At 39.0% G+C, this 16788-nt stretch overlaps 1 protein-coding gene across 1 annotated transcript in view; it reads right to left on the bottom strand.

Moving 5' to 3' along the window:
* Nucleotides 1-16597, bottom strand: part of nup153 (nucleoporin 153kDa) — an 18388-nt gene extending 1791 nt beyond the window's left edge. Inside the window, exons 1-21 of the mRNA XM_015386975.1 lie at nucleotides 16490-16597; nucleotides 11931-12141; nucleotides 11575-11850; nucleotides 11349-11488; nucleotides 9835-9963; nucleotides 9540-9656; nucleotides 9395-9442; nucleotides 9268-9315; nucleotides 8177-8320; nucleotides 7694-7746; nucleotides 7382-7517; nucleotides 7125-7283; nucleotides 6952-7050; nucleotides 6769-6853; nucleotides 6498-6599; nucleotides 5801-6397; nucleotides 5537-5716; nucleotides 2062-2988; nucleotides 1468-1884; nucleotides 1156-1380; nucleotides 884-1067 (exon numbers count right to left, since the gene is read on the bottom strand). Of these exons, the coding sequence (XP_015242461.1) occupies nucleotides 884-1067; nucleotides 1156-1380; nucleotides 1468-1884; nucleotides 2062-2988; nucleotides 5537-5716; nucleotides 5801-6397; nucleotides 6498-6599; nucleotides 6769-6853; nucleotides 6952-7050; nucleotides 7125-7283; nucleotides 7382-7517; nucleotides 7694-7746; nucleotides 8177-8320; nucleotides 9268-9315; nucleotides 9395-9442; nucleotides 9540-9656; nucleotides 9835-9963; nucleotides 11349-11488; nucleotides 11575-11850; nucleotides 11931-12141; nucleotides 16490-16567 (4355 nt within the window). The 5' untranslated portion in view covers nucleotides 16568-16597. The remainder of the gene's footprint in view (nucleotides 1-883; nucleotides 1068-1155; nucleotides 1381-1467; nucleotides 1885-2061; nucleotides 2989-5536; nucleotides 5717-5800; nucleotides 6398-6497; nucleotides 6600-6768; nucleotides 6854-6951; nucleotides 7051-7124; nucleotides 7284-7381; nucleotides 7518-7693; nucleotides 7747-8176; nucleotides 8321-9267; nucleotides 9316-9394; nucleotides 9443-9539; nucleotides 9657-9834; nucleotides 9964-11348; nucleotides 11489-11574; nucleotides 11851-11930; nucleotides 12142-16489) is intronic.
* Nucleotides 16598-16788: the final 191 nt, after the last annotated feature.

Genomic DNA, 16788 nt, shown 5'->3' on the forward strand with positions numbered 1-16788 from the left:
GTTTTGCCAGTGTTTTACCCACAGCAAAGCTAGAAATATTACACCACTCCTGGAAATTGACTAGCCAACATGGCGGATATACAAACTAAAATTCATAGCGATAAAAATACTTAGGAATCTTCGAACAGTGAGGGTATTTCAATGGATGATGAACAGAAACAAGTCAACAAACGGGTCATGCAAAACCGCTGCACCATATGTACGAGCCTCACGCACTGTCAGGCGAGAAATATATTTAGGCATTTTTAGGCCTCTCTAAGACCCCCACTACTCTCTTTAGAGCAACACATTGCAATACATCTCCATGACATTGCAGATAACAGCAAAAATGAATTGATCAAAACTTAAAATTTAGTTTTAGTGGCCATAGCTGTAGCATTAAGCTGCTATGGCACGTTCTCAGCTTTGCCTAAACGATCTCATACTCTTTTTTGGACCATTTGTTAACCATAACCATTCATCGAGCATCTTATCCCCATGGTGATACATGTAGTGGCAGTGGCATGCTGTGGGGATGTTATTATTCTATTAAGATGCTCGAAATAATATAATTAAACTTAAATGGATCTAAATCTTACCTCTCTGGCTGGAATATCCCCACAAAAGGCTTGCAGATGTGTTTTACAGTTTAAAATCATAATCATGATAACTTTTTGTTGCTCTACCACATAAAATGCAAATAGAATCCATTAAAAATGTAAGGTTGTAGCGTGCCAATATGTAAAGGAAACATTTGGAAGACTGTAGAGCAATAGCACTGACTCTTTAGTAGTAAATGGGAGTATAAAAGATGCAGCTCTTTTGTTCCCAACCCATTTGATTCTGTCGGTTTTCAGTTTTAGATTAATACTGCATGCGTGTGCACTGATAAAAAGAAGCTTACCCCATGTTAAATGTTGGAGGTTGTGTAAAGTTGAATCCTCCACCAGTTGATCCTGGCTGGGGTGCAATGGAGGGATTGGCAGAGGGGGCGGGAGAGGCTCCAGATCCACCTCCAAATGTAAACACACCTGAGGAGTTATTTGTGGCTCCAAAAGCACTGGCTCCTCCAAACTGAAAGCCTCCACCTGATGAATAAAAAAAGAAAAACATATAAATTAATGATATGATCCGCATAGGTTAAACTGGTAGCATGGTAAAAATGGGATTACTCACTAGGTGCAGAGTTTGTAACTGAACCAAATACAGGCGTAGAGTTATTCTGTTGTCCAAAGACGGGGGCCGCATTGGTTTTGGCTCCAAAAGCTGGGGCTGAGGTTTGGGCAGTCGTGGCTGTGAAAGGGGATCCAAAGGTTGATGCGAAAGAAGGAGCCTGGTTGGTTCCAAAACCACCGGAGCCGGCTGAACTGAACCCAAATGGTGACGGGGTAGCAGATGGAGCTGAAAAAGTTAAAATATTTATAATTTTTAATAATGTCTCACTGCAGCTATGCATGCATAAGTGAAGGTTTTAAAATAAATGCAGACCTGATGAAGAGGCAGCAGAGGGCGCCGCCGCTGCTGCAGCTCCAAAGTTGAAAGAGGGAGCAGCAGGAGTAGGAGCTGTAGCAGCAGCAGCATTGGCAGACGCACCAAAGATGAAGGGTTGAGCTGGTGCTGGAGCAGACGCTGGGTTCAGAGGAGCACTTGATGGCGCTGCAGCCTGGTTGTCCTGATTTTGTCCAAAGACAAAGGCCTTGGTAGCAGGAGCGTCACCGGTAGTCGAAGAAGGCTGACCAAAAACAAATGTGCTGGGAGCTGCAGAAGATGAAGAAGTTGATGCCGGAGCGGTTGTGGAGCCGCTACCGAACAAACTGGAAGTCGGAGTTGCAGACGTTGAGGTGGTGGCGTTGGGTGGATTATTAGCCAGAAAAGAGAACGCTGGTTTTGGATCAGACGTGGAATCTGTACAGGAGGAGAGGGACGCATTTAGCAATGATGACAAAAAAATTAATAAATAAATACTGCCTTCTGTTTTTGTAAACCCTAATATCATGTAAAATTGTGGGTACAATATCTTTGTCTTACTAAATGTATACAAGGTTAGCAATTCAGTCTAATGAAAAAGGACCATACTGGTACCTGCAGCACTTTGTCCAAAGCTGAAAGGTGGCTTTGAGGCTTCTGAAGAGGATGTTTCACTTTTCTCCGCTGGTTTGCCAAACGTAAAAGTGGGTGGAGGCTGTTCTGTGGGAGCACTCTGCTTTCCGAAGGAAAAGCCTCCAGATGGAGCAGGATCCGGCTCCTTTTTTGGAGCGCCAAAGACGAAGGGCGATGGAGCCGGAGAGGGAGCTGCCTCCTTCTTCTCTTCTGGCTTTGCAAAAGCAAATGCTGGAGCAGCCGGCTCCTTACCTGCCTGCAAAGATCCAAACGTAGCGCCCACCTGTGGTGTGCCGGTCACCAAATTTGGCTCACCTACTCTCCCGAATACAGACCCCTTAGCAACAGCTGTGGTTGGGTTGGTGATAGATGATGTGGTGTCAGTTGAAGATACTGCTTTATCGCCATTCTCTTGTAAAGATGAAAGAGGAGTTATGGTAAGAGAAGATGAAGATGTGGTGGTTTCTGGTGTTGTTCCTGCAGGATTAGTCAGTCCAAAGGTGAAGCCACTTTTAGAAGAAGAGTTATTGTCTGTGCCAGATGACCCACTTCCCAAAGTTACCCCGCTGCTCCCCCCAAACTTGAAAGCAGCCCCCGTGGCAGGCGGGTCTGACTTCTTGTCATCACTGGATGCAGCTCCGAATTTAAAACCCTCAGAGGAGCCCCCAAACTTAAACCCTGATGAGGCGGTATTGTCTTTGGAGGAGGACTCTGAAGAAGAGCTTCCAAACGGGACTCCAAATTTGAATCCCGCTGATGATGATGATGAAGAAGACGATGACGACGACTCTGAAGTCCCAAACTTGAACCCCCCAGATCCAGCTGTACTGTCTGATGTGCCAAACTTAAAACCACCAGGAGCAGTGGTAGAGGAGGCTCCGGCAGCTGAGGAGCCAAAAGACCCAAAGGCTGAAAAGAAAAAGTAGAACATCAGTTTTAAGATATTAAAAGGAACATCCCATATTTTAGTTCACAAAAATTACTTTAAATTCTAAAAACTGGGCATCTTAAACATACAAAGATGTGTAAACTGCAAAAAAAAAAAAAAAAAAAGATATCTAAATAAGTAAAGTTTTTCTTAAAATAAGTGCATTTTTTGTTGAATTGAGGATGTGAGACCCTTTGCCAATGTAACGAGACAATTTACATTTAAAATAAGAAAAAAATAATTGCATTGTCTTATTTAAAGCACATATCTATCTTATTTTAAGAGTAAAAATACTCATTCCATTGGCAAATCATTATTTATCTACTCAAATTAAGATTAAATACACTTGATTTACGAAATTTGTACTCATTTCTAGATCGTTTTTGCAGTGTATAAAGGAAAAATCATAAAATTGTAATCGCATTATTAGTTGAAAAAAATTACAAGTTAGATTTTTATCCAAATTGTTTGCTGCATGATGTTAATCGCTATTGCTTCATGAAGTTAATAACTACACTCAATGTTTTTCTCTTTCCTCTACGTTTGGCTTTCTCCTCCTCCGAGGAAAAAGGACCTAATATTTAGTGATAGCTGAGTCTACCTCTATAATATGGATTTCTACAGCAGTTTTTCTTTGGATGGACAAATGCTCATTTCTGGTGTTGTGAATTTATAACTATCTTTCTTTGGCCCCTTTCTCAATTGGCTGTGCCAAGTCATTATTTTCTATCATTTTTTCCTCATGCTAATTTGCTTAACTACTGAGTCTCTCCTCAAGAATCACTGAATTTGCATTCTTTATAAATCTGTGGCTAACTTCCTTTCCAAAACCGCAGAAAGCATAAGTGGCTCTGAAGATTTCAGTGTAATCCATCAACTAGTATTTTCTTGAAATGTCCTCGCTAACAAAAAATTCACAGCCAACCTTTAGTGGGACCATAATAAAATGGATGCAAATAAAAGTAGCATCACCTTGTCAATAGGGCTGGGCGATATGCACCAAAGAATGTATCTAGATATCTTTAAGCTCAAAAGCGATACAGGATATATATCTTAATTTTTTTTCCCCTTTACATAAGAGGATAAGTAATACTATTTTTCTGCAAAACAAAACTGAAAACCATTTAAGTGTAAACATAAAAGATACAGAGCAAACAAAAGAGCTACTTTGTACTTTCCACTTTCCTTCTCTCATAGGACTCAGCACGGGTATATGCGTTTTTATTATGTTTTTTAGCAGGAGAATGGGAAGAAACGGCTAACTGTAGCCGAATCTTTTGTGCAAAGCACAGTATATGACATGAAAGGAGCAGGGTCGCTTTACATTGTCAAAGACATGGTGCCCTGTTTATACTTATTGCCTTCCCTAATAATTAAGGAGAAAAAAAAGAAAACAGAAAAATCGCAGAAAAATTCACAATTCAAATAAAAAATTAAAAATCTGATTTTGTATTTTTAGGCCATAACATCCAGCCCTAAGTAGCATCCAGTTTCACTCTCTTCATACTCATTAAAACATTTTTTGTAATTGATAATAAGATATGCAACACTCCAACCTTTAGTTGGGACTTATAATCACCATTTTTTATAAGACACATTTTCCTGTTGTTGGTCTGACGTAATCCAATCTGGGCCATTCTTTTTCTTTTTGCTCACCAGTGGATCTTCAATATATTCTCCCATGTTTTGCCCCCTCCTCTTTAACCTCAATCATTTCCTGCTTGTTGCACTGAGTAAAGGTATTATTTGGGTTCTACGTCTACACAGAGGGTGACAGTGGCACTGGATGAATGAATTTGGCCCTGCAACTGCGAGGTTTTCAGTTTGAGCCCTGGCTCCAGCTTTTAGCATCATTGTGTCCTTGGGCAAGATACTCCACCAACATTGCCTTCTAATGGTGGTCAGAAGGCTCGGTGGCGCCAGTGTACGGCAGCATAGCTTCTGTTAGTGGTGTTTTAGTGTGTGGGAATGGGTGAATGAATGTAGTGTAAAGCACTTTGGTCAAATCCACTGACTTGAAAAGGCGCTAAATACAGTAGCAGCCATTCAAATGGCCCTTCCCAGTCAAACGGCAGCCAACTTCCAGCCATTGGAGTGACCCCGTCCTTCTCCTGGGCGTGCATATTGCTTTACTCTGACTCCACCCTTTCACTGAATTACAGGGTCTGACAAGGAGAAGGCACTTCTCTTTAGATCTTAATGTCCACAAATAATAAGAGAAAAAATATTTAAATACAAAGATTGGTGTTTGAAGAAGGAATCTTAGGGGATCAGCCAAGGGCCCTTCAAGGAAAGTGGGGAAATTTTGAATGGCTACTACAGGCCATTTACTATATATGTAAGGCCATCCTGCCTTACATCAGTTCAGGTGTTTCTAAAGGTACAGAAGTTGACCCTGTACCTTTGTCAAAATAGCACATTTTTAAAATTTATGAAAAATATCCATATATATATATATATATATATATATATAGTCCCTTTCAGTACAATAAAGATTTTAATGAATGAAAATAAGTTGGGGTTTTTTACCTTTGGGTTCTACTTTAGCTCCGGGTTTGGTCGACTGACAAGCAACACATTTAACATCAGCAGCTTGATTTTGCACGAGACATACATCACATTCCCATGCTCCTTCAGGTTTCTTGAACTTGTCTAACAGACCAAACCCTGGGGCACTGCTGGCTGCTGAAGAGACAGTTGCTGAAGCTCCTGTTGATGGGTTTAAACAGAAACACTGTTTATTAAAACAAAGCTAAATCAAGGAAAACATCACAGTCATGCACCCACAAGTACCTGGTTTAGCAGCCGTGCAGGCCACACACTTGCTGTCCTCTGCCTTGTTTTGCACCATACATGTATCACATTCCCACGCACCCTCTGGTTTTTTGAACTTATCGCCAAAACCGCTGATTGTGGAAACTGGGTCAGAGGGTGTAGATGTAGTCTTAGCAGCTGAAAAGGCTGGAGGGAAAGTTAATGAGGGTTTAAGTCCTGTCCCGGGTTTGGCTGTTTCACAGGCCACGCACTTCACTGCGTCAGGTTTGTTGGACACTAGACACGTATCGCATTCCCATGTTCCTACAGGTTTGGAGAAGATGGGGCTAAATCCTGTTGTGGTTAGAGTGGTGGAGCCGATGCTTGTGCTGCTGCTCTGTTGCCCTGCTGAGTTGGCAGATTTCTTGCTCTCCGCCGATTTGGGTGAGGAGTTCAGCTTTGGGGCCTCACTGCTCCAGTTCACCGAGGCACTGTACAAATTACCAAATCCTGCCGAGGAAGGAGGCAAAGAGGAGGAGCTTGTGCTAGATGTAGGAGTGGTCTTGGATAGGTTGGATGTATTTTGGGGATCTGCGTTGGCGCCAGGAGAATTTTTAACTACAGGGGAGGCAAAACCTGGGGGGAATAAGGAGAACATTTTAAAAACTGACTACCATAACAGGTGAGTTTTACATCTTCAAAAATAACAAACAAATTTAAAGCCACAGAATCTCACCAGGTGATTTAAGAAGATCCAGCACACTGCCTTGCTTCAGGGTCTTGGCCGGTTTGAAAGGTCCTTCAAATTCCTCTGTGCTCTTGCTTGCAACAGGCTTCGCTGTGTAAAATGGAAAAAAAACAAAACAGAAAGGATAGGTCACACTATGCAATCCTACTCAGGATTCACACCTTAAAAGTACCGCAATACGAAAACATTTAAACGACACAAATGCACAGAAATGTCCTGTTGTTAGCGCTACAGTTAGCAGTCGGTAAAACCTCCTAACCTGCTACTGCTGTGGGCGCTGTGAGCTTCCCATTTGACATTGAGGGTGTTAACTTTGCAACAGGTGCACTGAAAGTGAAACCAACCTATAAAGAAAGAGAATACACATACATTTAAGACAGAGCCATACAGGCAGTAAATTCATTTATAAAACAGTATTCAAAGAAGTGAAATGATTACTCACAGATGGGGAGTAAGAAGGTGGACTGGCAGCTGTTGCTTTGACAATAGGAGAGGAAAATGTAAAAGGTGCACAGGGTGATGTTGAAGGCTTTGGTGGATCCTGAAGACGAAAACAAAAACATGAGTTATTCTGTCTACTGTGATGCTTCAACAGGAGCTGGCTCCAACACCAACCTTATTTGTGATCGTCTCCTTAGCAGGAGTAAAAGTTGTGAGGCTTGGGGAGGAGCTGATCGAGGTGGACGTTGGCAGAGATGAAGCAAAGCTGAATGTAGGCAAAGACGATTTGTTGATGGGGAGTGAAATGCTGGGAAAGGTCGGTACCTCAACCACCTTTAGACAGAAAGCAGTTGTATGCATACAAATTAAACCTGCAGTTACAGCAGAGGGTGATGTTTTTTTTTTTTTCAAACAATTAATCGATGCCTTACCTCATCATCTTCAGGGTGTTTGGATGAAGGCCGTGCAGTGGTTCTTTCTCTTCTCATTTTTCCCCCTCCAGTGCTCAGGCTGCTGGTTGCAGGGGTGCTAGACAGGGGGTAGACTGGGTCCCTGATGCGTTTTGTGCTTGATAAAACAAACATAAAAAGGTTTGTTATTAGAGATGTTATGGTTTAAGCATTAGGCTAGACTTATGACTAGGCTATTTTGTATGAGGATATTAGACTAAAATGAAAATTTGCTTGTATTTTTAATAAAAGTTCTACACCTTTATATAAATGTGTTCTCATCCTATATTTTACCTTTGAGAGGGACCTGGGGTTGCTTCAGGTAGTTGTGGTGATTGTCTTGTAGGCTACAGGAAATTAAAAAGAGAAAGATAGCATGATTGTTAAATTATGTTTTAACTAACTGCTCAAAAAATAAAGGGAACTTTAAAACAACACCTCCTAGATCTTAATGAATAAAATATTCTAATTGAATACTTTGTTCTGTATAAATCTGAATGTGCTGACAACAAAAATCATAAATGGATATCAGGTTTATTAACCAATTGAGGGCTGGATTTAGAGTGACACAGAAAATTAAAGCTACAGATACAAAGAAGAAATAGATAAGGAAAGGAAAGAGAAAAAAGAAAAGATGCAGGCCTAAAGGCAGGAATTTAAAGGAAGGTGATGGTCTAAGAAAGGAACATGTCCTACAATTCTATATATATGAATAAATTATATCTCATTTATGGTAAAAAAAAAAAAAAAAAAAAAACATCTCTGCAAGCTACTGACCGTCTTTTCTCTTGCAGCCCTGTCCAGGGTTCTAAGGGGTCCTCCTGGTGTCAAAGTTGGCCTGAAAGAAACGGATCGATTTCCTGAAACAGAAGGTGTCGTTGGAACCACCAGTTTCTGCACCGGAGGAAGGTTTGAGTCCATCTATGGAAAAAAGTAACGAAACAGAAGAATAAATAACCCCAAAAAAAAAGACAAACAAGACAAAGGAGGCTTCTTTCCTGTACTAATGCATTGCAGTAATCTGACCTTAAAGTTAAATATAAAGTTTTTACAACACTGCAATTAAATATTTAAACACCGATTTAGCATTATCCCTAATGCTGAAGTTTAAAACAGCAAAGTAGAATTTACTTAAGATAGAAGTATAATTTAAAAGCATCATCTTTCGTTTGAGCTTAATGAAAGCTGACATTGTTTTGTTTTTTTTGTATTTTAGAAGTGGTTGCTGTTAGCCATTAAAGAATCACTAGACCATTGTTCCATCGTGGAAAGAACAGCTGTGACAGCTGGACATGCTGGGCAGAAAGCAAACGGCTGGCAAAGTGAATATGGCACTGACATGAAGCCAAATGTATTCTGATGTGCATCAGACCTGCACATGAATGTCTACACATACTGTGGACTAAAAGTGCAGAGCAGCTGGATGGGAGCGTGTTCATGACTGTACGAAGCACAGACAGACAACTAAAGGCAAGACAAGATGAAACATGTGTTGCTAGGTTTGCAGACAGCAACGTTCTGTTCACTGTTAGCAAATCAGAAATTTGACTGACTTTAACCAGTTGAAGAGTAAAGTTTTCCCAATCGATCAGAAAAACAGAGGATGAACCTTTGGGAGAGCTGCATCCATTGATTCTTTTCACTACTGTATATATGTTTAACAAAGGAAAATATCACTGAAATTAAATTGTATTGAAAGATAAACTCATTGCCTATACTCAATTTTTCTCTAATTTCTTAATGATATAATTATGATCAATATATGCTTACAAACTGCTACTTATATGCCTCAACTCCACAACAAAACTTTAATTTTATGTAAAATGTTTTACATTAAACTAAAATAACAGGAACTCAATACTACTTACTCGTTTTTTCTTTGACTGGGAGCCATCTTGAGTCAAACCATCCATTGACTGCAATAGAAGTTAAATTACATGTTTAATCACAGACGTTGCAAGCTGAAGATCGCAGTTTAATGTGCTGAAGTCTTACAGTGGAATGACTGGGGGAACCTGCTGCTGCTGGGATTCTCTTTGCATCCTGTTGATGAAACATTTGCAGTATTTTAAATGATTAAAAACTGTCAGACAAAAGCTAAAAATCTACATTTGGGCTTGAAGGATGCATTTATACTCACAGCCAGGGGGCTGGACATACGCTCTAATGACTGCAGGATTCGCCTTGCAGTGGCGCTCGTCACCCCACAGGGCTGAGCACCCGCAGGTTTGGCCTTTATCTGTCTTCTCACTGGGGCCTGCAAATCAAATGAAACGGCTTAAGTCCCTCAAATTCATATAATCAGGTCAGAAATCAAAACAAATCCTTAACAGTCAGAATGCTACGTGAAAATGTAGGGTGAAAGTAGGTAAATTCTGATTAAGCATTACTAAACAGTTTGTAATTGTAGAAGTTTGTAAAATGTAAAAGATTACCTGATAAGGTGTTCCAGGACGACCACGGGAGCTCCTGACTGCAGCTGCTCCGCCATACGTGGTTTTCCCAGGGTAGAAAGGAGAATCTCCCAGCTGGCTAGAGTTCAGCAGGGAGCTGTTTAATGTGGACTAAAAGAAAAAATTGGATAAAACATAAGCATTGTATTGGAAACTGTGTGATTTTATCTGGAATTGTTTTTAAGGATTTTGTTTCAGAGATACTTGACAATAACCCTGTCCTTAAATTAAAGGGACTAATAAATATAACAGGGTATTACATGATCAATAAAAGGTTACACTTAAAGGTTATCACATTTTTCAGAACCATCACTATTTGGGTATGGATCCCTTTAGCAAAAAGGCTATAAGTCAGTCAGGTTAAATTAAGAGCATCTGCACCCGTCAAAATGGGGTCAGTTGGATTTTAATGTGGACTTTGACTAGGACATTTTAAGAGAATAATAAAGTTTAATCTAAACTAGGGGCTCTTAAGCCTGGTCCTTTGGGCCCACTGTCCTCCATGTTTTCAATAAATGAATTAGGAAGCAATCCAATTAGGCCATCTAATGGGGTGAGATGTTTCATTCAAAATTAAACAAACGCTGTTATAAATCAAAAATTGTATTAAACAGGTAAATGCTTACAGAAAAAACATAATACACTTTGCAGCTTATTTTGTCATTTAAAAAAAACTCCACCTCTTTAATTAAATGTAAAAACATCACATAAAAAGAGCCTAAAAATAAATATTTAAAGTAGCTTTACAAAAAAATATATTTTTTATGAAATACAAATATATATATATATATAAATCCAAAATAGATATTAATGATTAGATCTCACGGTAAAAAAAATTCAAAACACTTTTTGTTCCATTTCTTGGGGACTTATTAATAACAGTTTTTTTCCCTTTAATGTTGACTGACTAAAACCCATCTAGGACCACTGTTGAGAATGACTGATCTAAAACCATGGCTTTACGGTTCTAGTTGGTCGAACAGGTTGGAATTCCAGTCGTGCGTCTTTGGGTGAATGGGGGTCTTTCTCTCTGTACTCCAGCTTCCTTCCAACAGTCCCAACTAATCACTGTTAGGTTAACTCATCTAAATTGTTGTGTGTAACATGCTGACAGACCCAAACTGGGTTGTAAGATTCTTCAGGCCCCCCATAGTTACCCCGGACATGTTAACTGCTTCGCTTTACCCGGTCTGTCAGCCTAGTTGAATGCTTTGCTGATTCTCAAATAAATAATTGAAAAGTTTTACACTAGATGGAAAAGGTTTATGGTACTCAACTCTGCTTCACTCCTTTTTCCCTAACCTGTCTGATGCATTCCGTGTTTTAATGATACTTCATAAACTCATCAAAATAAATGCATTGATACAATACCCAGATTGGTTATTATTTAAAATGATCCCTGCTCTATATACAAAATTCTAACAGCTGTACTATTAACAGCTCCGAGCCCTTCTGGTAAGAAGACAAACCCTGAATATCGACCATTAAATACTTACATTGGAGGAGTTTCCAAAGACAGACAGGTTAAATGAAGGCTTTTTGAGGCTGGACTGAGACTGCTGGGGTCCAGAGCTTGTTCTATCCATCTCTGGGGACCAAAGCTGAGGAAGTGAAGCAGTTTTGGAAGTCGGAACATCTGGAAAAAAAGAAAATGATCCATCTTAATATTCACTGAAACAAAAACAAAATGTTTAGTAAAAGACGTGAATGTCTCATCCCTACCCTTGTCTGATGCACGGGAGGAGAACCCACTCGTTGTGGAGATGTTATCATCTTCATGTTGTGAGAGGTTGTCCTTGATTTCTTTGACCAAGGAGAAACCTGTGGAAAAGGGCCCAGGGGCTGAGGAGGTGGAGGGCTGAGAGAAGAGGCTGCTAGAGGCTCCCATTGTTTGGGAAGAAGCGTCCATTGGGGTAAAGTGGAGATGAGAACGACTCAGAGGAGGCCTGGAGAGCACGTACTCCTGAAAGTTTAGGGATGCCCGGCTGGTTGAGGGTTCTGAAAAATTAAGCGTGAAACTAAGCTCCAGAATAAAAAAACAAAAACAATTCTCTGTCAAGACAGGTACAGCCCCTTGCCTGTATTACTGGTGCTTGGTTCTGGGGAGTCACGTCCATCAATGGGAGGAGGTCCCTCTTCATTGCCATTAGGAGGAGGTGGTTGGCAGTTCTGCTCTGTCTCTTGTCCCATCTTCTCAGCAGGACCATCTTCATTCTTGAAGTATTTCTGCAGCCAGGATGGAACGATGCTCTTCACTGTGTCTGTCACTCGACTGATGAGCCCAGATTGCTAAAAAAAAACAACAACAAAAAAAAAAAACAGAGAGGATACACTTAAAAATGTAATTGTTAAAACACATAGGTATGATCTAAAGTAAATTACACGTTAAAAACAGTAGAGGAAAAATCTCAGAAGCATAACATTGCATTATGTTATTTATTCCTTCAGCAAAACAATCACCTAACATTTGATTATTTTATCCATCTGCAATGTGCAGAGCCAATTCCGCAAGTATTTTCCCATTTAAGCTTTGTTAATATAACTTCCAGATTCTAGAGTTTAGAGAACTTTAAAATACTATTGCCAGTATGCCAGATTTTAATGCAAAAAAAAAAATAATAATCAATGATGTCCAGGTCCACATAAATATACTTTTTAATACTTCAAATAAAAATGCCCAACTTGTGATTGGCAATTGTTTTTATAATTTATATAAATATCATGATTTTTATCTAAACAGCTCCATTTGTTAAGAGGCTCCATTTATGAAGTATTGTGCTAAACAAAACCAAATGCTGGTATTGGAAACTGCCAGGAATTTGATCTACTACTTAAAATAAAAATAAAAAAACAAAGCTACTGAAAATGATCTGCACAACATTGTAGAACAAAGCAGGCTTCATTCTGATCATAAATCAAAACGTATCAATCTTCTGTGAAAAATAACATAATTCCAGACATTTTAACATTTGCTAAACTCTGGATGGTAAAACTTGCCAGAGTACCAAACCTGGGAAGAGGGTCAGGAACTAGTTTAGCAATCAATTTATCAGAGATTAGGTTTAGAAATCTCTCCTTTCTTTGTTGTTCCCTCATTGTGTGGAGCAGATTTGGATATGCAGAATAGAAACAAAAGAGAAAACACACCCAGAAGAAAAATCTGTTACAACAGAAGCATACTATGTATGTATGTGAGAGTTAAGCTTGGTATAATTCTGTTTCATGAAGGCAGAAGAGCTTGGCCATATTGGACAGAGCAAGCACTGGGTAACCTTAAAAAAAAAGGAAAAAAAAACAATATTTATGCTTATGTCCACTTCTCCCCTACAAGCAAAAATAATTTCCATATTTGATAGCTATGAGATCAATTTCACAATTAAAAATGTTTTATTTATTTGGATAAGTTGACAGTATCTAAATAAAGCAGTGCATCACTACAGGTAGTATGGTTGTTCTTTAAAAAAAAAAAAAAAAAAAGGAAAAATATATCACATCAGTAAAACAAAAACAAACAAAAAAGGATAAATAGAACAGCATTGTAAGTATTGGCCTGCACAGGCCAGGTTTTAGAAATTATTTTTCTTTTTTGCCCTCTCTTTTACCGCAGGCTGCTGTGGATCATCCTTTGGGATGCCACGCAGTGCTTCATCCAAGCAATGATATAACAGATACCCTAAATGTTTGATTTAGGTATAATTTACCCAGTCAAAACTATAACAATCACCAATCAAGGATGTTTTGAACCTCATTGACAACTCTGTAATTTCAGCTTCCTGTTGTTGATGCCAACATATCATCAAAACGTATATCCAATTACTAAGGTCTGTGAAAAAATAGCAGTGTTGAAAGGTTTCAATGTTTCTTCTACTTTTTAGACCACTCTGCTATTCGGCATCCCGAAAAGATGGGAGACTCAAGTTTGTTTTTTTTATATCATAAGACTGATATCGGACAGGATTTTGAACAAATCTATCAACAATCGTGAGATGATCTGTAAACTGTATGTACCGTTTTAAATTCAGAGATCCTTAGAGCATTTTCTGTATTTCTAAAAAGGAGGAATTTTATGATAGGCCAATGTTAAAATGTAAATTTGTTAATAAGACAAACACACTTTCAAGATTCAGACTGCTTCGCTTAAGTCTAGTAAATGCCAATACCAGATTTCAATTAAAACTTAAAATAATACATGTTTAACCTATTAACTTATATTAATAACAGCCTACTTCCACAGGCATGTGATGCATTAAATAGTATGAGAGACATCCTTGCAATAATAATTTATTACTAAAATGTATTGTTAAAGGGGAATGCCGTTTTTTTTTTTACATTGGGCCCTTGATTTTACGTTATTACATCATGTTCTACTCACCCATATGAGTTCTGTGTCATTTGGAGCTGTTCTGGAGATATTCCATTAGGTAATATCCAAGTAGCGTGTTCCTATGGGCAACGACTTGAAGGCACAAACTAAACTGTTCATAATTTATAACTTATGGTACTCCAGCATTCATAACGTTGGCGAATCACTGTCCCCCAGACATCCGTGGTTATATTTTTATATTTATATTTTTTAAAAACAATGTGGCGCGTGTATGACGTCATCTGCGCGCTGGACTGGAGTTGTGACAGGCAGCCCGGGCCACAGGCGGCTACGCTCTACCCCTTCTAATCGTTCGGCTAGCTAATCTAGCTAACCTACATGTTATGAATGCTCGTGTACCATAAATGATAAATTATGAACAGATTAGTTTGTCCCTTCAAGTCGTTGCCCATAGGAAGACGTTACCTGGATATAACCTAATATCTTCAGAACAGCTCCAAATGACACAAAACTCATATGGGTGAGTGGAACATGATGTAATAACGTCAAATCAAGGGGCAAATGTAAAAAAAAATAAATAAAAAATGGCATTCCCCTTTAAAGGAGACTGCCACAAAGACAAAGCAAGCATTGAACTCAACAAATACAAGCATAATAACTAAGCCTTTATATTGCCCACCATCAGTGTAATCAGGATGAGAATATCATACAAATGGTGTTAAGATAAATTTTAATCAAAGGTAATGGGTACCAATTTAACAAGCAGTAGATGCTTTATCATTAGTGAGCCATTTCTCAGGTTTGTGCTTCAATCATAGGATTTACGATTACGCTACTTGCTATGTACTATCACAAAATCAGGTTTTTATTTGCCGCTGGTAGCTTAGAGGTTTTTGTTGCGTTTGTTTAAATGACAGCTCTATAAACCTATCCAGAACATAACTTAATGAGGTTTTATAGGCCTAGTAATGACATGTTCTATCATACTTACAAGATAGGACAATAATGGCTTGACGTAGAAATATAGTAGGATGTTTTTTTTGGTTTTCTTTTTTTTTCAAGGCAGAATATTTTGTTTCTCTTCCTAATTAAGAAACTGTTCATTGTCAGCATCAAAAAACGAATAAAAAAAATCATTAATTGTTTTTAGGGGATATTTTGGATATTCATGGTATAATGCGTATTGTTCTTAATTAAGAATACGTGTTTCTAAATTAACCTTTTATGGGTATTAAACTTTTCATACGACTGTAAGGAGTAAAACCCTGTAATTTTATTATTTATGATTTAGTTGATGAGGATCGGATGATATCCAAATGATCTTGATGTTGTTTCTTATGGAATAATTTGACATACATCTCTTCAGATGGTTCAGTCAGACAACACGGTCGGTTAAAAAGCGTCCAAATGCAGTTGAGTTAAATTTACAGTTATTAAGTAGTGAAGATTGCAAATATTTAGTGGACAATTGTGACGCTATGAAGATTGCAAAATTTAAGTAGGCTGCCCAACAAAATCTGCAGCTCTTGAAAGCAAACACAGTGTAGCCGAACCGACAAGCCGGCTAACCATTTGGAAATTTCCAGTTACAATGACACAGATGTAGTCTCAAGTCACCATTGCAAACATTACGAGGGACGTTTAACCAAAGAGAGACTGTTCTCTGGGCGCCAACTGACCCAGCAGAGACAAACATGTGGGTCCCCAAGCAGCTAAACTCTCTCTGCGCAATAAAACTAGCTGAGGTTTGGCTAACTGAAACTAACGTCCCAAACTATTGTTTCCCAGACAACTTGTACGAAGCAAATTGATTAAAATATCATACCTGGTAACCCGTAGGTGTTGTCAATAGCTAAATACATTTGCCAGTTTAACATGCTAAAAGAAGAAGAACCACATACAACAATGCGGTGCTCATAAATGCTAACTCAAGTTAGCTATATATGCTAATACTTTAAATTCAACTTCATTGCAAGATGCAACTTAGTACACAACTATGAACTTTTATACCGATCTACGGTTACTTTAATAACATTGTCGTGTATATAGATTTCTTGATACGCGTAATGTTAAACTTGTCTTAACGTTTAACTCTTGTGGTTTGACCTGTCAGCTCCGTCCCTACTGCTAACTTCAAGCTAGTTCGCTAGCATTTCGTAAACGTGCTAGCAGCGCGTGGAGGCCACGAGCGCTAACAGCAGGCCATAAAATGTCTCCAAGAAAACAATAACAGAACCCGGGAAACGGTGGCAACGCGATCCCTGCGCTGCGCTCCATGTGTACTCTTCATTTGAGAACTTTTATCAGTTTTACCTGCTTGCTCTTGGCGTAAGGTTTAGAAGCGATGTGATATCTCCTGCTTCTAATTTTCCCTCCACCCGTGGCCGCCATGGCTCTTTCGTCTGAGTGTCTATCGATATTTCGGCGCCGGATAGCTGTCATCCAGGACAGCGGCCACCTGCAAAGGAATTGTGGGAAATGTAGTACCTGAACCAAACAAAGGATACCCACATTCTCGACCACAGAACTGGGTTTATGTGTTAAAATACCCAAAATACGCTATGGTAGTTTTGTATATGTCAACAGCACATCCATAAAGCATTGAGTAAAGG

The sequence above is a fragment of the Cyprinodon variegatus genome, unplaced genomic scaffold, assembly GCF_000732505.1.
Source record: "Cyprinodon variegatus isolate N-32 unplaced genomic scaffold, C_variegatus-1.0 Scaffold382, whole genome shotgun sequence".
NCBI lineage: Eukaryota > Metazoa > Chordata > Actinopteri > Cyprinodontiformes > Cyprinodontidae > Cyprinodon > Cyprinodon variegatus.